The sequence below is a fragment of the Peromyscus leucopus genome, chromosome 8b (genome assembly GCF_004664715.2).
Source record: "Peromyscus leucopus breed LL Stock chromosome 8b, UCI_PerLeu_2.1, whole genome shotgun sequence".
Taxonomy (NCBI): domain Eukaryota; kingdom Metazoa; phylum Chordata; class Mammalia; order Rodentia; family Cricetidae; genus Peromyscus; species Peromyscus leucopus.
The window spans coordinates 103,683,671-103,707,871 of record NC_051086.1 but is presented as its reverse complement, the minus strand read 5'-3'; the positions used below and the strand labels follow the sequence as shown (position 1 = coordinate 103,707,871).

At 52.3% G+C, this 24,201-nt stretch overlaps 1 protein-coding gene across 2 annotated transcripts in view; it reads left to right on the top strand.

Annotated features, from left to right (window-relative positions):
* Tbc1d16 (TBC1 domain family member 16) overlaps positions 1 to 24,201 on the top strand; it is an 83,627-nt gene that overhangs the window by 1,761 nt on the left and 57,665 nt on the right. For both annotated transcript variants that reach the window (XM_028862459.2, XM_028862458.2), the window contains exons 2-3: positions 14,443 to 14,678; positions 15,880 to 16,480. In XM_028862459.2, the coding sequence (XP_028718292.1) occupies positions 14,501 to 14,678; positions 15,880 to 16,480 (779 nt within the window). In that variant the 5' untranslated portion in view covers positions 14,443 to 14,500. The remainder of the gene's footprint in view (positions 1 to 14,442; positions 14,679 to 15,879; positions 16,481 to 24,201) is intronic.

Genomic DNA, 24,201 nt, shown 5'->3' with positions numbered 1-24,201 from the left:
CAGGGTGCAGGATATCCCACCTCCAAAACGCCCTGTGCCTCTCCCTGTAGTGGCTGGCCCTGCTCTTCACAGGGACATGCTCTGCCAGGGATTCTTCAATGGGAGGAAACGGGGTGTCAGCCTTTGCGGTAAGGATCGGTTCACTGTGGTCTGTGAAGAGCACTCTTTGCTTTGGTGAATTCAGTCTTGAGAGGATGGCCTTTGGGTTGACAGAACTTGCCTGCTACTGCCCCGGCTCTCTGTCCTCCAATTTTGAGTGACAAGGTGCCGTGATAAAATCGTGGTCTCTACTCTGCGCACAGTGGCTCAGGACTGCAATTCCAGTGCTTGAAAAGGTGAAGCAGGATGATTTCTGTGAGTTTAAGTCCAGTCTGGACTATATAGTGAGTTCCAGGCCATCCTGGGCTACATAGTAAAGTTCTGTATCAATCAAAACAAGCCAAAACAAAAACAAAAACAACAATAACAAAAAACCTCACATGGCCTGCAAAAATAGACTTGGGTTCAAATATACACCAGTTTCTGGTCCTTGTTTGAGTCCCTTGTCCACAGTTCCTCTCCAAAACCTCAGTGTCCCATGTGCCTGGCATATGGTATGTAAGTTTTTGTTGAGATGGGGTCTCTTTCTGCATCTTAGGCTGGTCTGGAACTCATGGTAATCCTCATGCTTCTGCATCTTACGTGCTGGGATTACAGATGTATGCTACCACCCTTGTTTGTTGACATTTTAAATGACCATCCGTATCATTATGACATCTGTCATTTAGATTTTTCACATTTAACAACATGAGTTAAAAACATGGCTTTTCTTTTTTCAGTGTTTTTATTATTTAAGAATTCCATACAGGGAATTCCTCATTTCCCTCTTCTGACTCACCTTTTATCCTCCTCTCCAACACCTCCCCTTCCAATTTTTCTTTTGATAATCCACTGAATCTAATTAGTGCTGCCCACGTGTGCATGAATGTGGGACCACCCAGTGCAGCATGGGAAACCTACCAGTGCCCACACACTCCAAGAGTTCTCCTTCAGCAGCTGCCAACAGTTCCTCAGTGAGGGGTGGGGTTTGGAGCGCTCCCTCACCCACCCTGTGCGGGTCTTAGGCAGGTAACCACAGCTGCTGTGAGTTCCTGGGTGCACAGGCTGTGCCGTGTCCAAGTCACCATTTCACAGTGTGCCCTCCGCCCTCTGGCTCTGGTACTCTTCCTGCCTCCTCTTCTGCAGTGTTCCTTGAGCCTTGGTGCAGAGTGCGGGGTGGTCCCGTTTAGAGCTGAGCACTGGGTCTCCTCCTCACAGCGCTTTCCTTAGGAGACTGCACTGACTGCTGCCCACTGGAGCTTCTGTGTCCAACACTGAGAGCAGCCCAGGTCCTGGGTCAGATTGCGCTCGAGAGGGCATACGCATATGCATGCACACGCACACAACACACACACACACACACACACACACACACACACACACACACACCTGCCACACCTGTTTTCTGTTTTGATTCCTTGTGTGGATGGTTTATTGGGTGGAAAAATTGATCCGAATCAGCATTTGGACCTATTTACTCTTTTCCCTTTGTGGTACGCGGGATTGAACTGAGGGCCTCACACTTGCCAGGCAAGTGCTCTGCCCCTGAGCCCTTTTGATTTGTGAGGGCTACCCTTGCACTCACTGTATAGTCATGGCAGGCCTTAAACTTGTGATCCTCCTGCCTCAGTCCTTCAGGTAGCTGAGATTACAGGCCAAAAAATACCACGGGGCTCAGCTACCCTCCAGTCTGTGTAACTTGGTGGGGACTGGGTTCCCTCAGTCTGTTCTGGGGAGCAGGGTTCGTCAGGTTACCTGGCAACACAAATCCCCTCTAAGATTCTAGCTTATCCCTCCCCGTGACTCTCACAGGCTGGATTCTGCTCTTGTAACAAGTTTAAGGTACAGGGGAGGGGCGCTGTTGAACCCCAGAGGCTCATAGCAGGAGCAGCTGATTTTATTGATGTCTGTCATCGTCCACATCCTTTGATTGCAGTTGTAGGAGACTGATGTAGCTGAGACATCACGTGCAGAGGGAAGAAGCCCGAGGCTGCAGAGAACACCTTAGCAGACACACCCAACATTGGGCAGAGGAGGCTGACGGTACCTTCAGACCACCGCCCATTGACCTTATGGTTAATATTTTTAAATTATAATGTGGATACATAGGGACAATTTTATCAGAGTTTCAGAGATAAACCCCAGGGCAGGCGAGCTGCTGCCCAGGAGAGAACAAGGAGAGAAAGGAAAAGGCCACACTGTTTAAGCCCACACGGCAGCGGGGCACGTGGCTGACAAGCTGCATGCTGGGGAGGAGAAAATAAGGAAGCCCAAGAGATGTGCCCAGAGTGCTAAGGAAAGCATACTTAAAGGAGGCGAGAAAGAGGCAGAAAGCTAAGCTTTCCCGATAATCCAGAAAAATGGGCGGATTTATGGCATGCGGCTGTAACCCACAAGCTACTACACCTAAAACATTTTCTTTCTTAGCCTACATGTATTTACTCTGTGTGTGTATGGAGTGTATGTGGTGTGTGTGTGTGTGTGTGTGTGTGTGTGTGTGTGTGAGAGAGAGAGAGAGAGAGAGAGAGAGAGAGAGGAAAGAGGGAGGGAGGGAGGGAGGGAGGGAGGGAGGGAGGGAGGGAGAGAATGTGTGTGTGAGGTATGTGGGGGAGAGGTATTTGTGTGGGGCATTGTGTGTATGTGTGTGTATGGATATGTGTATGGAGTGTATGTGTGTGTGTAGGCATATGTATATGTTCACATGTGTGCAGGTGTGTGTGTAGGTATATGTTTACATGTGTGTGCATGTATGTGGGGGCCAGAGGCCAGCCTCAGGAGCCATCCACCGTGTGTTTTTCAGAAGCTCTGAGGGTTTTCCTGTCTCCACCTCCCTAGCACTGGGATTACAAGTGTGTCCCAACTTTTACATGTTGGCTGCTGGGACTCGAACTCAGGTCCTGAGGCTCATGGGGCAGACACTTTACCGACTGAGCCGTCTTTCCAACCCCTCACAAACTCACTTTTTGTAATTAAGCAACTTTCTCTAAGCTGGATCAGTGGGGTTGTTTTTTGGGGTGTCATCAATATGGTTTTCTCCCAGATTTAAATCTTGTTTTGTGGTTTCTTAGCACAGACAGTGAGAGCGCCATTTACAGGTACGAATCAGCAGTCAGACAGGGCTAGCCTGGTCTTTGCTGCTCCTGGACTCCCTGGCTAGCCTGGTCTGTGCTGCTCCTGGACTCCCTGGCTAGCCTGGTCTGTGCTGCTCCTGGACTCCCTGGCTAGCCTGGTCTGTGCTGCTCCTGGACTCCCTGGCTAGCCTGGTCTGTGCTGCTCCTGGACTCCCTGGCTAGCCTGGTCTGTGCTGCTCCTGGACTCTGTGGCTCACTTGGCATGTTGCCACCTTGGGCTTGGTCCTCCTGTGTCTTAGAGCTTGGCACATCACCAAGTTTCCTTTCTCTTCCTGGCCCGATTTCCCTTGTTCTGTGGGAGAAATGGGATGTTTATATTTGTGGTCCAGGGACATGAAAGCAGACGTCTTCTCCACGGAGGCCCAGGCTTCGGAGTTTTCCAGGGAGAGGCTGTGTCAGAGTGACAGCTGGGCAGTTGGAAGGGGAAGGTGGCAGCGCCAGGGCCCCTGTGTCCCTCCAGTCCTGATTTGCTGACTGGCACACCGGTGTCAAAGGACCTTTTCCTCGTGGCAAATGGTCCGGGCTCCAGCAGTCAGGTTAACCCTAAACCTCGGCTCTTCCACTGGGACACAGTCAGCCATCTTGTTCTCACAGGGAATCCTGTGGGATCCTGCAGGGGGTCTGTGGGCTGCAAGTATATTCTCTTCTGCGTTGATGACATACCCAGAATTAAATGTAGCCTAGAGGACAAATCATGCCAGTCCCCTGGGGGCTCACTTGAGTGATGAGATCAAAGGCAACCCCAGAAGGACCCACGTTGGCCTCACTCTCTGATCTGCGAAGCTGGCTGTCCCACTGTCCCAGAGATGGTGAGGATATGCCAGACCCGGGAAAGCCAACAGGAAGGTAAGGGGAGCTGAGGCTTCTGCTCAGGTGACTGTGGCAGAGGCCGAGGGAGGAAATGATCCCTGTTGGCGTGTGTCTGGCTTGTGTTTAATAAGGCATCATTCATCCCAGTCTTTATTGTTGGGGCCTGGAGGGAAAAGCAGATGAACCGGTTTCTGTCGGCTACTTGGCAGGTGACCTGAGTCCAAGACTTTCTGCCCCTGAGCAGTCTGGGAGTAACCAGCTGTGGGCTACATCCATTGACACAGTGCCCTAAGCATCCTGTAGCCCCTTAACGGTCCCTCCTCAAGGCAGTGGGCAGAGGTCACACATGGGCAGTTGTGCAATGCCTGTCTGGGTCTGTGGTGCTGACTGGTGGAAACCAGGGCTGCCTGAGCTGACACAGCACGGGGGTGGGAAGCTGTGGTCACCCTCCTCAGTCAGTCCCCTGGCACGTGGACATGTAGCTCATGGTGTGTGTGTGGGGGGGCCCTCACTGCTTTCCGGAGACATCAGGTCTGGGTTCTAGGCTTCAGTCCTTTGTGCTGTGTCCAGGGCAGTTGCTCAGTGTGAATGCCTGGGAGCTAGTGAGTGTTGAATATCCCCACCTCCCTGAGCCGCCTGTCAGCCATGCATGGACTTCTTGCCCCTGTGAGGCTGGTAGATGAATGAACTCCAAATATATCCCATCCTGACTTGGGGCCCATGTGATGGCAAGTCTTTTCCAGGAGGATTAATGTTGCATGCCAAATAGTGTGTGTGTGTGTGTGTGTGTGTGTGTGTGTGTGTGTGTGTGTGTGCTTGCACTGGCATGTGGCATGTTGAGACCAGAGATTGACATGGAGTCTCTTCTTTGATCACTGTCCAGCTCCCCACCTTATACATTGAGTCAGGGTCTCTCATTTGAACCCAGAGCTCACAGATTCGGCTAGTCTAGCTAGCCAGCCTGCTGTGGGGACTGGGATCTCGGCCTCCGGTGTGGTGACAGGCAGACCACCATGTCCGCCCGCCTTCCCATGAGTCTTCACGCTTGCCCGCAAGCCCTTCACCTCCCAAGCCACCTTCCATGCCCCCCCAGTTTGCGTCTTTCCTCAGCAGGCGCCCCCACCCTGTCTTTATCCCTACAGACCTCCCCCTGGGCGCTGTCACAGCCGGGAGCCCATGTTTCTCTGTGGGGTTCTTCGGGAGGAGGGGCTCTGGAGGGTTTCCTGAGCTGGTGTGTCTGTCTCTGAGGCGGGGAGGTCATGCTGTTCTTTTCTTTCCAGTTGCACAGCTGTTCCATTTGCGGAGGGCTCTGCCTGGTTGGCTGGCACTGGTGACCTAGACCAGCACAGGTGTGGCTGGGGCATCCTCAGTCACAAGTGGAAAACAGCCTTGTGTGTTCGTACCGCGCCCTTCAAAGCCGTCAGCATGGCTGTTTGCCCGTGAGCCCCGAGCTGGCTGGAGTCTGGACCTGGCTTCTCTCCATCTCTTTGTGCCAGCTGTCAGGCTGGCGTTGATGGCCCCTTTGTCAATAGAAGCGAGGTGTCAGGACACTGTGGGGGTGGTGGGTGCAGCTCAGAGGGAATTTGGAGATGTCTGGCTGGCACATGGGAGCGTGTGCTCTAAAATCATCAGTACCGACATGGTATAAGTTTTTTTTGGGGGGGGTGGTGGTGTTTTTTTGTTGTTGTTTTGTTTTTTGAGATAGGGTGTCTCTATCTGTGTAGCTCTGGCTGTCCTGGAACTCACTCTGTAGATCTGGCTGGCCTTGAACTCACAGAGATCCACCTGCCTCTGCCTCCCAACTGCTGGGATTAAAGGTGTGCGCCACCACCGCCTGGTGGGCATAAGCATTTTAAAGAATAGGCATCACAGGAACATATTTAGGAAGCAAGGTGCTCATTGTTGTCAAGGATCTGCCTTGAATCTCTGTGAGTTCGAGGCCAACCTGGTCTATATAACAAGTTCCAGGCTACCTAGGGCTTGCATAATACGACCCTATCTCAACCAAGCAGCTGACCAATCAATCAATGTTGGGGGCTGGGGAGGTAGCTCAAGGGTAAGGTGCTTGCTATGGAAGCATTTGGATCCCAGAATCCACATGAAAGCTGAGTGTGGTAGCATCCTCTGTAATCCTCTCAGAGACAGGAATCCCGGAAGTTCTGGCTGCCTAGCCTGGAGTATGCAGCAGTGAACAAGAGACCTCAAACAAGGGAGAAGGTGGAGACCTAATACCTGAGGTTGTCCTCTGAGCTCCACACTTGGACAGGGGCATGTGCCCACCCACCCACCCACAGCCATAAATGCATGTACACATGGGCGTGTGCGAAGTCTCTCACACACATTTAGCAATCAAGAAAATGCTCCACAGACTCACCTACCGGGCAGTTGATGGATTGGCACTCCTCTTCCCAGATAAGGCTAGCTTGTGTCAAGTTGACAAAAGAAAAAAAAAAAAAAAAAAAAAAAACCAAACACCAAACAAACACAGGGCATAGCCTTTTGTTTTTGCCTGTGTGTATGCACGTGTGTGTGTGTGTGTGTGTGTGTGTGTGTGTGTGTGTGTGTGTGTATTCTTCTGTATGTAGGCATGTTCGCCTATGCATGTACATTGGGAGAAATCAGTGTTGGGTGTCTTCTTCTATTGTACTTAAAAATTATGTATGATGTGTGACATTTCATATGCACACCTTATGCACATGAGATGGGTTTCTAGTGTCTTAGCACACCTGTCTTTTGCCTGCCACTCATGTGGTTAGCTGTGGGAATTTCTACTTGTCATGTCACATGGGTATGTAGAGGATTTGGAACTTAGAGTTTGGGATTAGGGGTGCTGAGCCTGGTGCTGGAACTGAGTAGTCTCTTAGGACTGGCTTCCTTCACCGCGATGGAGCCCGACTGCTCCTTCATGCATTCGCAACAGTCGCTTGGAGGGATCTGAGTTTGTCCACCCGGCTCTTCGTAGTTCTGGATGAATCGAGCTGCTGTGGGCATCCACGTTCAGGCTTCTGGTGTGGCACAAAAATGATGTTTGTACGTGTGTGCATGATGTACGTGTGCTCACGTGTGAGGGCACATATGCTGTGCATGTGTGCGGCCGTCAGAGGACACTCCAGTGTTGGTCTCACCTTCACCGCCCGAGGCAGGACGCCTCCTGTGTCTGTTGCTTTGCACACCCCAAGAGTTCTGGGAGATTCTTTTCTTGTCCTCTTAAATGAGTTTCAGGATCTGAACGTAGGGTGTCGAGATTGGGCAACAAACACCTTTACCCAGTGAGCCATCTCCCAGGCCTAAACTCTGTGTGTGTGTGTGTGTGTGTGTGTGTGTGTGTGTGTGTGTGTGTAAAACAATTTTAGGTTTATAGAAAAGTCAGGACATCCAGAAAGAACTGTTTGTACTTGTATAAAACCCCCCAACCATGCTTGCAAGTTTTTGTTTTTGTTTTTGTTTTGTAATAGTAGATTAGCTAACAGAATTTACCTCCTTAACCATTTCTAAGCTTAAGTCTCTGGTGTTAAGCTCGTTCTCAGTGTTGAGAGGTCACTACAGCATTGGTCCCATGCTAAAGCCCGAGTCCCACCTGCTTCCCCACCTGCTCCTCCCTCCTTGCACCTGTTCCTTGCTGGGATCCCTTCCAGCCAGCTCCCTGACTTGCGGGTCCCTCCTGTAGGCTCAGCACAGGTGCCAGGCCCCTAGTGGGTCTCTCTCTCCCTTCCCATGCTCCTCTCTGTTTTTCTGCCCTTGGGCCATTTGGCCTGCGTGGAGCCCCTGGCATTGCCCTCTTGCGATGACATCAGACCTCACTCCTAACTTCACGTCTCCCTGGGGGACTCCCTGTGGAATCTTCCAGCACCCCTGTGCACGTGAAGTGGGGACACACGCTATGGGAAGGAGCCCAGGGGAAGTGGTGAGAGGCTGTGTGGCAGCCCGCCCTGACTCCCGCTGCTGGTCCACTGCCATGTCCTTGCCTTGCTGCCGTCTGGCAGGCTTCCCCATGACAAATGGGATAAGAGGCCAGCGCACAGGATGCTGGTGGAGCCTGTGGGCTGGCTAGTTCAGGCTGGTGGACTTGGGTGAGGAGGGATGGGGCTGTATCAAAGCAGAACCCGTTGCCCGTAGGCTGGAGTGGCCTCTCTACGATGACGGTAAAGGCAAGTGGGCGGGAGGGTCCACTTGACTCCCCCACTTGACTTGGGATGTCCCCCAGAGCAGCTGCTGCTTAGTAGGAAGCGCAGCTCTGTGAGTGCCCTTCAGCAGGGAGCAGCCACATCCTGAAGAAGGACTTGGTGGGGATCCAGGGTGACTTGACCTTGGCCTTCAAGGGGACGATTCAGTTACTGACGGGGTCCAGGCTTTCAAAGAGGGCCTCCAGATCACAGGTGCCTCGGGTCCTCAAGAGACCTGAGGCTGTTCTCTGCACCTGCTTCTTTGGTTTCATAGAGGAGCCTGTCACATTACAGACTTGGCTTGGAGGGGTGGGTACGACACACACCAAGGAACAATAGAGGATAGCTACTCAGCTAAGTCCTGGTTATGGGACAGGCAGGGTTTGCCACGATCAGGCCAGTAGGGACTGTGGCCAGAGCCAGAGCTGGGCAGGGAGAGTGGCACTGTGGGATGTGGTTGTCTAGCTGCCCCAGCACCCTACAGAGCCCACAGCGTGCTAGGGAACGACCCAGGAATGCACGCTCTGAAAATCCAGTGCTGTCTGGGCACAGATGAGCACTGGGCTGCCGGGTGGGGGAGGCTTCTGCAGCCCGGAGCCACCCAGCCCCCACTCTTCAAGCTGATAATGTCAGCAAGCATTCTGAGATGGAGCTGGAAACCCGCACGGCTGATGTGTCATTATTTGTGCAGCTGGAGAACGGAGCAGAGCTGGTAACAGCCCTTGAGGGCGTGGTGTATGTGGCAGGCAGCACACGTGTGCCTCCGGTGTATGTGGCCTCACATCTATGTATGTGTGCACCTCACATCTATGTCTTGAAGCTCCCCGCAGACAGCTAGAGGGTGGAGAGCCCCGCCCGCAGCCTTGATTGTGACTGCCATACTCCTTTCTAGCCTGGCCCCTGGGTGGTGCTGGCCACCCAGGCTGCTGAGTTTTGCCTCTCCCTGCTCAGCCCTCATTTCCCTGGGGGTGCCCTGGGATTCTCTGCCCTTCCTGCCATCAGTTTTCCCCAGCTGGGGCTCAGGATGGCTTACGGGCCCTGAGCAGGAAGTCACTGTCCCTAGAGCCAGCACCCAAATCAGGACCTGGGGCTCTGCTGGCTGGTGTGCATCCCACTAGCCCTCCTCACCACAAGGTGGCAGCGGGTGGAGCCGTCACCACAGAGCAGGAAGCTTTGGTGTGAGCTGGGAGTTGGGGAGGGACGCCCACTAGAGCAAGGGAGCAAGCCCCGCCTCGGCCCACCCCTTCCGTGGGTCTATGGGCAGCTCTGGCCCTGGCTGGACAGGGAAGAGCCCTGGGATGGAGCTCAGGTTCTAGACAGCATTTGCTGCCCCTCACAGCAGCAAAAGCAGGGCGTGCCTGAGATTCCCTGGCGAAGTCCTAGGGACTGGGCCCGTGGGAGGTTGCTCACTGGAGGTTTACTCTTAAGGCCTCAGAAACAAGCTGTGGTTTTGGGGGCCCAGAACTGCTAGGCCCAGAAGGCGAAGGCCCAGATGCCATGCCAGCCAGTGCCTGGGGAGAAAATCTGGAGTCCGGGTATCAGTCCCCACAGAGAGTCCCGTTGTTTCTCACTGGGGGTGGGGCTGTGTGTTGTCATGCTCTTCATTCATGGTGACAATGACAACATGGAGAGGTTAGTGGACGCCGCCACCTGCTCCTCACTGAACTGTGCCTGTGGTGACCTGCACCATTGGAACATGCTGGTGGTGAGATGCATGGATCCTGTGTGTGAATGCACACACACACACACACACACACACACACACACGCGTTCCTCAGGTGTACAGCATAGACATGTCTGAAGGATGCCAAAGAGAACGGTGAATATGTAGGGTCTCCAGACCACAGCTAAGGGCCCCAAACATCCCAGCACTATGACGTTATCATTGATTTTCCTGTTTTTATCATGTACCGATTAAAACATTGACAGTAATAAAGCCAGTATGCGTGCTCACTCTGGACCGGCTGACAGTCAACTTTCAGGCTTTCCCAGATAGACGCCCATGCTGTGGCAGGCTTTCTGAAAGATCAATGGTGGTTTCTTGAAAACTAAACCCGTAAGAAAAGCAAGATAAAAGATGAACCGTGTGGTGGATTTGTGGCTGGGGAAGAATTCTGGGAACGAGAAAAGAAGTCAGAGGAATCACAGGAAATGCTGAGACTGAGGTTCTTCAGAGTAGCTATTGTAATTGCCGGTGTGGTGGCACATGCCTGCTGTCCCTGTTCTGTGTGTCCCAGTTAGCTTTCTATGGCTGTGACAAAGAGCGTGATCAAAAGCAGCACTTCCACATCCCTGCCAAAGTCAGGACTGCGACTCACCCAGGAACCTGGAAGCCGTGGGGCGCTGCTGCCACTTGCCCTGTTTGCTTTCTTACACAACCCAGGACCACCTGCCAGGGATGGCACTGCCCGCAGTGGGCTGGGCCCTCACACACGAATCATTAATCAAGAAAGTGCGCCCACAGACTTGCCTACAGGCCAATCTGATGGAGGCATTTTCTCAGTTGAGGGTCTTTCTTCCCAGCTGTCTCTAGCTTGTGTCAAGGTGACAAAAACTAGCCAGGACACTGAGGCAGGAAGAACTTGAGTTCAGGGCCAGCCTGGCCTGGACATGAGGGCTGGAGATGACAGCTAAGTGGCAGAGTCGTGTGCCCTGTGTGCATGAGGCCCTGGCGTGATCCCCGACAGCACACATGCGGTGTGATCCCCAGCGGCACACACAAGGCCCTGGGGGTGATCCCCAGCTGTACACATGAGGCAGAGTTTGGCATTCCCAGCTTCTAACTGTGTTAACAGTCCCAGGCTTCCATAAGGCATTCACTCAGAATGAGCATGTCTTAGTTTGGGTTTCTCTTGCTGCAAAGAGACAACATGACCACGGCAACTCTTATAAAGGAAGACATTTGATGGAGTGGCTTACACTTCAGAGGTTCAGTCCATTCCCATCATGGTGCCACACAGTGTGCAGGCAGACATGATGCTGGAGAAGGAGCTAGAGTTCTACATCTTGATCAGGGGCAACAGGAAGTGAATGGAGTGTCACACTAAGTGAAGCTTGAGCAAAGGAGACCTCAGAGCCCACCCCCACAGTGACACACTTCCTCCAACAAGTCCACATCCACTCCAACAAAGCTACACCTCCTAATAGTGCCACACTCCTTATCAGCTTGTGGGGGCCAAATACATTCCAACTACCACAGAGCCCGTGGACATTAAACACTTGTTCCTTCATAGCTTTAGAAGCCAGAAGCACAAGGCCAAGGTACTGGCCAGTTCATTCCTTCTGAGGCCATGAGGGAAATGACCCCTTGGCCCATCTTCCAGGCCTGTAGGTGGCTGTCTTCCAAGCTATATGGCTATGAAGGTGGGTCTGCCTCCATATTCTTTCTTTTTATGACAGCATTACACATCCTGGATTGAACACCAGTGATCCGATAGCTTGATTTCCTGTTCAGATAACATTGAACGCCGAGATGGGAGTTAGGACCATAACACATGAAACACAAGCGTGTGTTCAACCCACAACACTAGGGAAGTGTGCTTGTAATGTAACCAAAAGAAAGATAATGTTCCGGTGGGTGGGTTTTACATTTTGAAATTTCTGTATTTTTAGACTGGACATAGAAGATGCAAACATAGTTTGGATCATGTTATTTAAGGGGATGTGTTCTTCATATATCTTTCATAACTTCCTTCCTCCCTCTGTCTCTTGCTCCTCCTCTTCTTCTTTTCCTGTTTTGGAGACATGGTCTCACATATCCCGGGTTAGCCTTAAACTCTGATCTTGAACTTCACATCTTTCTGCCTCCACCTCCCAAGTAATTGCTGGGATTTCAGGCTTGCACTATACCACACAAAGGTTTATGCAGCCCAGGGCTTTGTGTACATTAGGTGGGCACTCTACCCACTGAGCCACACCCCCATCTACCCACTGAGCCACACCCCCATCTACCCACTGAGCCCCACCCCCATCTACCCACTGAGCCCCACCCCCATCTACCCACTGAGCCACACCCCCATCTACCCACTGAGCCACACCCCCATCTACCCACTGAGCCCCACCCCCATCTACCCACTGAGCCACACTCCCATCTACCCACTGAGCCACACCCCCATCTACCCACTGAGCCACACCCCCATCTACCCACTGAGCCACACCCCCATCTACCCACTGAGCCACACCATCTACCCACTGAGCCACACCCCCATCTACCAACTAAGCCACACCCCCATCTACCCACTGAGCCACACCCCCATCTACCAACTGAGCCACATCCCAGCCCATCATAACTTCCTTAGACTTTTTTTCTTCCCCAGTGCTGGAGATCAAACTAGAATTTGTACTTGCTAGGCAAGTGTTCTACCACTCAGACATCCTAGCCCAGACATTTTTTTTTTAAAGATTTATTTATTTATTTATTATGTACACAGAAGAGGGTGCCAGATCTCATTACAGATGGTTGTGAACCTCCATGTGGTTGCTGGGAATTGAACTCAGGACCTCTGGAAGAGCTCTTACCCTCTGAGCCATCTCTCCAGCCCTTCTAGTTTTTTGTTTTCGATTTTCGAGACAGGGTTTCTCTGTGTAGTTTTGGTGCCTGTCCTGCATCTCTCTCTGTAGACCAGGCTGGCCTCAAATTCACAGAGATCCACCTGGCTCTGCCTCCCAAGTGCTGGGATTAAAGGCGTGTGTCATCACCGCCCGGCTAGCTCAGACATTTTATAAAAAGTTTTATCACATTTATGTATGTGCATGTGCATATACAATGGTGGGTGAGTGGAGGTCAGAGGACAAATTTTGGGAGTCAATCCTCTCTACCATGTGGGTCCCAGGGATCAAACTTAGGTCATCAGGCTTGGCAGCAAGTGCCTTTACCTGCTGAGCCTTGGAGTTGCCCACCACCACCCTGACAAGGTGGTGGTATATAGCCCTAGGCTGTCCTCGAACTCATAATCTTCCTACCTCGGCCTTGCAGATTCAAAAACTACAAGCAGATGTTACCTCGCCCAGTGTGAAAAGGAGTTTTATAGTTGGAAACAGACTGAGGGTCCCTCTATCCAGTGTGATGGAAAACAGACTTCAGGCAGCAGGTTTAATTTAGATGAAAGAGGTAAAAAGCAAATACATTTTGAAAATAAGAATTGTCTTACCAGAGTAAATGGCCCTGGCTAATGTGGAGCAGATTTGCCCTGGCTTGTCCAGAAGCAGCCAGGCCTCTCAGAACATTCCAGGAGGGAGGTTGCCGGCACACCCAGCCATCCTGGCAGGGAGCAGCAGGAGTCCACACAGGAGAAGGAAGGCCTCCCTGTGGTCTGTGTTTTCTCCTCCCATGTTGCTCTGACTGCTGGGAACCTGTGTTCTTGTTGGGCGAACAGCAGTGGGATGCATCGCACAGCCACAGCCTGGCTTTTGGAATCTCCTCCCAAGCTTCCGGCACATTCTTTTGATTATCCTCGGTGTGGCTAAACAGTGTCACGTGAGGATGTTTTTGGTTTTCGGAAGCAGCTGAGGGTTGTTGGCAGCCAAGCCTGGTGCTGATGCAACTCCCTAAGCAATATGGAGATGAAAGGCACCGAAGGAATCTGTGCATGCCTCTGCAGCCACTGTGGAGGCCACAGCCACAGCCACGGTAGCTCTAGGCACCCCAGGTGGCAGGCAGGGACAGCTGCAGCAACACACCAGACTTCACAAAATCTGAAGAATGTAAAATGTCTCATTACTGGTTTTTTCATTTTAGTGATTCGTTAAAAATATTTGAGATTTTGTGACTTATTAATTTCAATAGTTTCTTTTCCTCTTTTCAAACATGGCTGCTACAAAGTATTACATTGTTTATGTGGCTTGTGCAGTTTCTGGGCCAGAGAAATGGTACCTTTCTCCTCTTCTTCCTTTTCTTTCCTCCTCTTCCTCCTTTAACTCCTCTTCCTTCATTTTCCTTTCTCTTCCTCCTCCTCCTCTCCCACCCCGCTTTGGTTTTCAGAAACAGTTGAGGGCTGTTGGTAGCCAAGCCTGCTGCTGATGCAGCTCCCTAAGTAATGTAAGATGTAAGGCTTAAAACTGTGGAGAGATGCCGGTGGCCTGTGGTAGGCTGAGCTCAGGGATGCTGCACAGCATGGCCCCACATGCTCTGCGTGATAACTTGTGCCAGCGCGATCCAGAAGCCACTGGAATTCTGAGGGTACTGGGCAGCATGCAGCTTGATATCCAGCACATGTCCTTGACCTTGACCTCCGGTACATCTCCTCTCTTCTCCCCTGCAGGTCTTGACGAGCCCTGTCTGGGCCGAAGTGCGCGGAGAATGGAAACGTGCGCTCAGCCATGTCTCTGGGCCGCCTCCTTCGCAGGGCTTCCTCCAAGGCCTCGGACCTCCTGACCCTCACCACGGGGGGCAGCGTTGGGTCCCCCTCCATCCTGGATGGAGAGATCATCTACTCCAAGAACAATGTGTGTGTGCACGCACCTGAGGGACTGCAGGGCCCTGGGGAGCACCACCCAGGTGAGATGAGGGTCAGGTACCCCAAGGCAGGGAGGGGAGGCCCAAGGCCTGAGGGACCAGGTGAAGGATTCCCAAGGATTCCCATTTTTTGTTTGCCCTCCCCTGGACTCTGCAATTTGAGGAATCAAGGACCAACACTCTGGAAACTTTCTAGACACTGTTGGACCTTTGTGTCACCTGTGGCCATTCTTGGGACACTTGTGGTCTCTAGGAATGGAGCCTTCTCTTCAGTCAGTGTTCTGGGAGACACAGCTCCCACTGTGGCCTTCTGCCACCCTAGGAGTTGCCTTGGACTTTAAGGGGCCTCATCTTAGGACAATGTGGGATCTTTGCTTTGGTAAAGCCAACTTCAGAACTCCTTTGTGAAGCGGAGCTGAGGTTCGGTAAAGACATTTTAAGTGGGCTTGAGGAGAATGAGCTCTGCTCAGTGGTCGAGGCACTCCTGGGGGTGTGCACATGGGCTCCTCTCTGGTGAGGTCCCAGCTGGTCCAGTGAGACTAGACCCCAGCCCAGCAGCCTAGGGACATGGTAGAGTTTTAGGCTGAGTTCAGGAGTTGCAGGGTTCACTCACTCATGAGTCTGAAACAACAGCTACCTTGGGGAGTCCTGTGCATGATTTGTGGTGTTGTGACAGAAGATCAAGGATGTCTCAGGGGGGTCTCATCTTTATCCCAAAGGCTTGTGACAAGGGTGTGGGAACAGCCTCCTCCTCATGCGACTGTTATGAACAGCTAGCTGATTTTCCCAACCTCTGCCAAACACAGAAGTGTGCCAAGGAGATTTGGCTGGAGTTTGAGTCCCCAGGGATGTATGTGGTTGATGTTGTTGGCCGTTGCATAAAGGGCTTTGAATCACAGAATCAGGGAAGCTGGGGATGGTGTGTTGTAGCCCACGAATTGGGATAGCTCTGAACAGCCGGGGCTGTGTTGGGAGATGCCACCCTCTCCCCCTCAAGGAGCTGGGTATGGATGAACAAACAACCTTAAGAGTGATCCCTTCCTCAAAAACTGCATTTAAAAAGACAAACCAGGAATGCCATGGCTAAGGAGGCCCAGAGGCTACCCACATGCCCATCTTGGATCTGTTCTTGTCATGATGTAAGATTGGGTTGCCCATCTGCCTCTCTCCTCCTAGAGCTGATCTTGTAGCTAGGATACCACCTGCCCAGCCCCCTGATTGCCTGCCCTGCAACTCCCCACAGGGTACCTGTGCCTGTACATGGAGAAAGATGAGCTACTGGGGGCGACCCTCATCCTGGCGTGGGTCCCCAACTCTCGCATCCAGAGGCAGGACGAGGAGGCCCTACGCTACATCACCCCCGAGAGCTCCCCCGTGCGCAAGGCACCCCGCCCTCGGCGGCGGCGCACCACAAGCCTGGGAGCCCCCTACCAACCCTCTCCCACAGAGCCAAGGCCTCCCCTGATTCCCAAAGACGAGGACATCCTGGTGGTGGTCCAGAACACCCAGGATACTGTGCACATCAGCCCTACATCCGAAGATGGGGAAAAGCTGGCCCAGGGCCCAGAGGTGGATGGGCCCCTGCCCACGTCACAGCCTGTCCACAGTGACTCTGGAATCCTGTCTGCAGTCAGCTCACAGGATGGGACAGAGGATGGCCGGGAGCCACGGCCTGAGGCCGTGGAGGAAGAGGGCTCCCTGGAGTTGTCTTTGGCTGATGGCGTGAGCAGGGATAGCTCCTTCGACTCTGACTCTGACGCCTTCTCTTCACCATTCTGCCTCTCGCCCATCAGTGCGGCCCTTGCGGAGGGGAACAGCTCTGCATTCCTGGAGAGCGAGGGCAGGTGAGTTCCTGATTCAGAGGCCGAGATCTGCCCTGGGTTGCAGTAAGTGCGGGCTTTATCACGCCTCCTGCCCGGTCGACAGGGTCCAGGCTCAGGCTTAGGACCACCACTTGGTGACTGAGAAAGATACACAGTGTGTCTCTGTGTCCATCTTACCTATCCTCTTGACTCTTCCTCTTCCATGATCTCACTCGCCCAGAACTGCTGCTTGGTTATGATAGCCTCTGACCAAGGTCCCACTCCCAGGATCTTTGGACTTTTCTGTTCTCATGCCAGGACTTTTCTGTGTCTCAACCCCCAGGCACACTCATGCTGGTGAGCCTGGGTGGTGCTGTGCGTGAGTTCATGGGCTGTCGCCTGGTCCCTTTTGTCCGCACTGTGTCCTGTGCCCAGCTGACACATGGCCTGGCCCGCTGAGGTTCCTCCCTATTGCCAGCTGCAGAGGTAGAAACAGTCCTGGGTGTTTGACGAAAGAGTGTTTGTGGCATTCACTCACACCTTCATGGGAAGCTGGGGTGCCTGGACTAATTGGCTGATGATGGACTGAATGACATATGCTATACTTTCAGAAGTCGGGAGGCAGGACTGGCTTACCTTGCAGCCCACGGTAATATTCCTGACCAAGGGGGGGTGCTGTCACCATGTCACCCAGTGTCTTCAGGGTTCTTTTTTGTTTGTTTGTTTTTGTTTTTGAGACAGGGTTTCTCTGCGTAGTTTTGGTTCCTGTGCTGGATCTTGCTCTGTAGACCAGGCTGGCCATGAACTCACAGAGATCTGCCTGGCTCTGTCTCCCCAGTGCTGGGAAAGGTGTGCGCCACCACTGCCCGGCTTGTCTTCAGGGTTCTGGAGTTCTGTTGCTCGACGAAACTTTTCCTGGGGAGACACAACACACATGTCTATTCACCCCAGATAGGGATCCCACAACAGACCAAAGTACCAATATCACCAGACTCCATGTTGGTGAACCAGTGAGTTTTATTGGGGTTACTTACAGAAGCAGAAACGACTCAAAGACAGCTGCATCCCCAAAGCCCACCCCAGCCTGGGTGACAGCTCACAAAGATGGGAACCTGGAGTGCTGCACAGCCTGCAGGCAGCTCAAGAGGCTGGAGAGCATCCTTCTCAGGTGCCTCAGTTGGTCTAAACCTCTTCCAGGCAGCTCGGCTGGTTTCCGCTTCTGTCAGGTCTGGCCTCTGAGTCTTCTTTGCAGCTTTACTCAGTGAGTCTCAGATTCTCAGCATTTGCTGTTTACTCTGGCAGGGAGGGGCCTAGTGAATCTGGTCAGTTTCAGGGACTTCCTGAAGCTATTTTGAGTTGTTTACCTTGGAATGTTAAAGGAGCTTGGAATGTTTCAGTCTCAGAGGAAACTGTTACAGGTTACTGTTACTGTTACAGGTCCTCAGAGCTAGGTGCATGCATCTTGTAACTGCACAAACCCAGGACACGCAAGGGTGAACACAGCTGACTCCAGCGTCTCCTGTATCCCAGACAAGGCCTGCAGCTCATTAGATTTAGATAATAAATGATGGTTGGGGCTAGCCTGAGAGTAGTGGTTAATGATTGAGCTCATGAGTGAGCAGGGATTGTGGTGGACATCAGTGCTGTAGGGATGGGGCCGTTAGGAGCAGTTGGCTCTGGATTATGCATGCCTATGCTGTGAGAAGGTCCTGCTGATGCCCCCTATATTTGGGGAAGGGAGGGAGGCTCACGGGTCAGTGGCTTGCTGGAGGTCACCAGCCAGCCAGACTGGAACCTCATGGAGATGGCACCAGGGCTGGAGCACCATCATGACAGATGCTGTGATGCGCCTGTCATCAGAGGGCAGAGCAGAGGGACACAGTGCCTTGCTGGCTCCAGCGGTTAGGAATTCGAAATGGATTCTACTCTGATTTTACCTCTTGGATAAGACGCGGTCCACTAACGCCTAAGAGGGATGGATAACATTTATCTTGGTATTTGAGAATTCTGATAGAAGGAAACAGTCAGCCTTAATGGGCATTCCAGACCTGCTGAGGTTCACTGAGCCAGGATCTGACCAAGAAACCTTCAGAATCCCGCACTGGGCGGACTTGGGAGCGCCCCCTGGTGGTGCCACAGCAGCAATGCAATGTTGCTTTCCAGGGTTGCTACACCTAGTGCCAAGCTGAGATAGCAATGGCCTTGCCTTATCCGTAGCCTACAGTCCGTGGCTGAGGACCGACAGAGCCGAGCCTGCTCTCTGTCCAGCTGTCCCATCCTGGGAGGAACTGGGATCCAGGAATCAGGGCACAGTCTGTCACTGAGCTGTGGCTCCCTGCTTGGCATGGACCTGGGGCAAGCTTATCTTCTGGGGGCCCCTGCCTCCCATTATAAGGTACAGACCATAATATGCACTTTATGTCTTCACTGGAGCCCTCAAGTGCAGTGGCTCTCAGAATTCTGGGTTCTTGTGTCCCCAAGCCTGCCCTATTCCTGACCACTGTGAGCCTCAGCTCCAGGGTGCCCTTACGTCTGGCTTTTGAGGGGCCACCTCCATTCCCCACAGGCAGAAGGGCCACCCCTCACCTTCATCTTCTGTGCCCTCTCCCTGGAGCCTGGATCTCACCCTCAGGCTACATGCCTGGCCTTTGGCTGGCAGTGGGCAGTGACCTCGGAGCCCACAAGTCATCGTCAGACCCTGGCCTTACTCCTGGCTGTGGGCTCTACCTGAACAGTAGCTGCCTCACAGGGGTGCGGTGCAGCTCAGAACTCCTCCTCGGGCTGGCTGGTGTGAGGTCAAGGCTGGGTGCTGACCTCCTACAGAGGCTGGTTCTGGGAGTGCTCCCTTCTCCCCTACCCTCCCCATGATGCCTTAGCAGTGTGGCTGCTGCCTTAGCGCTGCCTGTCCCTGCTGTCTGCCGTGGCGCCCGGTAGGTTCAAAACACTCAGTCTTCATGCTGTGTCCGTGTATTTTGGCTGACGTTCATTGTTAGTCCAGTTTCTGTTGCTGTAACAAAATGCCTGAGGCTGAATACTCATAAAGAAAGGAAGACGGGGCCTTTGGGATGACGTAGCAGGTGAAGGCTCTTACTGCCAAGCTTGGTGACCTGAGTTCAGTCTCCAGAACCTACGTGGTGGAAGGAGAGAACTCTCCAAAGTTGTCCTCTGACCTCGGGTGTGCACACTCTCTCCCTCTCTCATTTATTTTCAATGTAAATAAATACACACAGCCGGGCGTTGGTGGCGCACACCTTTAATCCCAGCACTCGGGAGGCAGAGCCAGGCGGATCTCTGTGAGTTCGAGGCCAGCCTGGGCTACCAAGTGAGCTCCAGGAAAGGCGCAAAGCTACACAGAGAAACTCTGTCTCGAAAAACCAAAATAAATAAATAAATATAAATAAATAAATACACACATGTAAAAATGGGCTGGAGAGGTGGCTCAGCAGTTAAGGGTGCTTGTTACTCTCACAACGGGCCAGATTCAGTTCCCAGCACCCATATGGTGGCTCACAACCATTCACAACCCCAGCTCCAGGCAATCCGGTGACCTTTTTAAACCTCTGTGAGTGCCAGGCACAGACATGGTACACATATATACATGCAGGCAAAGCATTCATAAAATAAACAATACAAATAAAAGGCGGATGTAAGTCACCGTTTTACAGGTCGAAAGCCCAAGCCTGGTGGAGGAGCTGCAGGTCCATCTCTGGTCTCTAGTGAGGTTCAGTCATGTGATACTAAAGTGGTCCTTAAAGATAGGAGGCCAGCTCACAGAGAGGGGCTGGCTAGCTTTTTCATAACAAATCCTCCAGAGGTCCGGAGAGAACTACGGTCATTCTTTCTCAGGACACGCCCCGTGTGCTAGGCCCCGCCCCCGTGTGCTAGGCCCCGCTTTTTAAAGATTTCTCCAGGACAGCACAGCCGAGGGTGTGGCTTCCCAACCCCTACCTGTGAGCCGCTGCTGAACATGATGGGAGCTTTTGCTTGAGCAGAAGATTCTGGAAGTGGTTGGGCCCTGGGATCTGTGTTTCCCAGCACAGTTTGTTTTATTCCTTGTGTCCAGTGCCGTGTTGGTTCCTCTGATCGCTTCTAGGAACTCTGAGGACCAGCATGCCCAGCCTGGGAGTCCCCTGATGCCCTAGCCTCACCCAGACAATTTAATCCTTGGTTCTACGGGGAGGTCTCTGAACATCATGCTTTGTTTACTGAGACAGAGTCTCATGTAGCCCAGGCTGGCCTTGAGCGTAGCTAAGGATAACCTTGACTTCTGATCCTCTTGCGTTCCGAATGCTAGCATTATGACTGTGTGCTGACCATGCCGGGTTTATTCTGTGCTAGGGATCCAGTCCAGGGCCTCGTGCATGCTAGCAGGCACTCTATCGTCTAAGCTACACCCCCAGCCCCTGGCCCATTTTTGCAGCACAGAGGGTTGAACTCAGGGTGATCTCACCACTGAGATACACCGTCAGACTCTTTTTTACTTTTTCAGATAAGTTCTTGCTAAGTGGTCCAGCCTGACTTTGAACTCACACTGTAGTTCAGGCAAGCCTTGAACTTGTTATCCTCGTGCCTCAGCTCCCGAGTAGCTGGGATGACAGGCCTGGGCCTCCAGGTCTAGTTCATTGTTACATTTTGAACTCCCCAAGGAGTTTGTATTTGCAGCAGCCTTGAGAACCTTAGCTGTGGAGGGGCCCAGTGGGAGAGCGGATCCTGTGTACTGGGCAGAGAGAGTGTCGGGGATGAGATCCAGAGCCCTGGGTACCGGGCAGGAACTCAGCTCCTAGGACCTGAGTGCACCCTCTTGTTCTGCTCCTGGAATCAAGGGAATTGAGTCCCTGGGAGGCCAGGCCAGGGCAGGGTAGGTAATCTGGCTCACGGGTGCCCTCTGGTGGCAGAACTGAAGAATAACCTGTGCAGACAGAGTCCCTGGCATAGGATGGACCAGGAGGAAGACAGACTGGCATGGCAGCGTCATGTCCCTCTCCATTGCATTACTTGGTGGGAAGCTGGCAGAAATCCCAAGTGGTTAAAAGCATGTCAGGATCCCTTGGACTGTCTACATTTATCTTCTGCCTCTGGCATATAGCCAGGTAGGGCCGGTTTCTCAGAAAGCCCAGTCACGTACCAAGCCCTGAGGTCTCCCTCTTGATTCCCCTCCCATGTCACAGTGATAGCCTGGAACCCATAACCTGCTGATTCAAGGCCTTCTTGAGAGTGGATGCCTGGGACTTGGCTCACAGGGCTTGGGTTCGGGTGGCCTTAGTCTCCCCCTATCCTTCTGTCCCTTCCAAGGTGTCTAGAAACACAGCCTCAGCCCTGATGGTGTGGCAGATGACTCTGCGGTCAGTGGACATTGTGCCACCTTTTACTCCCTAGAGGAATGGGTCCAGTCTGCAGAGCCAGCTGGTGCGAGCGTGTGGCTGGCTCGTGTGAGCTGGTGGCTAGCTCGTGTGAGCGTGTGGCTGGCTCGTGTGAGCTGGTGGCTAGCTCGTGTGAGCTGGTGGCTGGCTCGTGTGAGCGTGTGGCTAGCTCGTGTGAGCTGGTGGCTAGCTCGTGTGAGCTGGCCTTGCACCGAGGATGGAGAGTAACCACAGACACTCAGCTTGTTCTGTCCAGGTCCAAATGCCCTGTATGGAAAGTGTCCTAAGAAACAACCCAAGTTTGAGAAAGAGGAAAGTATACATAGATGTCTAAGGAAACAAGGAAGGGGCCCACATACCTGCCAGAGAGAAGGAGCAAATAGCCAGGGCCTAGCTTCCGGTGTAGGACCATGGGCTGACCCCACTAGTGAGTGCTCCTAACTGTCGTCTGCATCCCACAGGGTCTGTGACACCCTCCCTGCTTCTCCCAGCCATGCAGCACGAAGCAAAAGAATCAACTGTTATTCAAATCTTAGATGGTCTTTTAATAAAAAACCCAGAGCCAGATATCAGGGTGAAAGCTGAAAGATCAGAGAAGCAGAACAGCCAGCCACTAGTTCTTACCTCTACAAACTCCTCAGCTTAAAGAGAGTGAGTTCCTGTTCCCTCATGCCTTATATACCTTTCTCTGTTTCCTGGAATTAAAGGTGTGGGTGCTTCCCAGTACTGGGATTAAAGATGTGTGCCACTACTGCCTGGCTCTGTTTCCAGTGTGGCTTTGAACACACAGAGATCCAGACAGATCTCTGCTTCCCAAATGATAGGATTAAGGGTGTGTGCCACCACTACCTGACCTCTATATCTAATCTAGTGGCTGGCTCTGTCCTCTGATCCTCAGGCAAGTTTATTAGGTTGCACAATATCTCACATAATCAACCACATTGGGGTGGCCTGTGATGCTGCATGGAGATTCCCAGCAACTCAGAAACGGTGGGATGGAGGTGATGGATCGATCAGTCACAAGCATGGGGCCCGAGCTCAGCCCCAGCACCATGTACAGAGCCATGTGAGGGCATGTGCCTGTGACCCCAGCACTCACAAGGCAGAGTTGGCCAGCCAGAGACCCTGTCTAAAACTAAATCAAAACTAAACAACCAAACAACAACAACCAAAGCAGGGTGGTTCTGGAGCAAAGGCTCCGTGCTTAAGAGCACCAGTTGATTGCTTTTTTGGAGGTCTGGGGTTCAATTCTCACCATCCACATGGTGGTTCACAACCATCTGTAACTCAGTTTCAGGGGTCTTCTCCCCATCCCCCCCTCCCCCTGTGGGTACCAGATCCTGAAGTGGTGCGCAGACATGTAGGGAGAACAGCCATTCACATGCCACCCAAGGGTGAGCCCTGGCTTCCACATATGTGTGCAAACACATACACACACTTGCACACCGGAAGGCACAAGGGTTGGCTGATGCCATGACTGAGACATCAGTGGGCCTGTTCAGTGTGTCTCCAGGACTCCAGCCATGGAGAACAGTCCAGATCAGTGCTGGCCAGCAGTGCTGTTTCATGCCACAAGCCTATGAACCTCCGAAAGATGGCATATCCAGCCAAGAACCCTTATCTATTTATTTAATTTATTTAGAGTTGGGTCTCATGTAGACCAGGCTCACTTTGAACTCACTAGTCAAGGATGACCTTGGAGTCGCAAACCTGCTTCAGCCTCCTGGGATTACAGCAGCGTCGTTTCTACTCTGCCTATGTATTGGGTGTTAGGGATGGAACCCAGGGCTTCCTGCAAATGAGACAAGCATTCTAGCAGCTGAGCATTTAGTTATATGTATTGAGTAGTATTGATTCAAATGGCACCTGTGGTTAGTGGCCACCGTGTTGGATAGCCAGGTCAGGACAAAGCAGGCCATTGTGTAAGTGCAGGGCAGTTATGAGGCATTTTTTTTTTACACGCCTTATTTTGTGATTATATTAATCTTAGAAAGAAAACCAAATTTTAAAAAATAGGTAGCCCTAAGCCAAGTGTGATGGCGCACACATACAGCACTTGGAGACAGCCGTAGGCAGATCTCTGTGAGTTCAGAGGCCAGCCTGACCTACATAGGGTTCCAGGAAAACCAGAGATACATGTGAGACCTTGTTTCAAAATGAACAGATAACCTAGAGGCTGGAGATGGCTCAGCAGTTAGGAGCACACTCTTGCAGAGGAACAGAATTCAGTTTCCACTACCCACATGGTGGTTCACAGTCATCTAACTCCAGTTCCAGGGCGTCTAACGCGATCTTCTGACCTCCAAGAGCACCAAACGTGTTTGGTGCACATACATACATACATACATACAGGCAAGACATACATATAAAAATAAAATCTAAAAATTTTTAATATAGAAAACA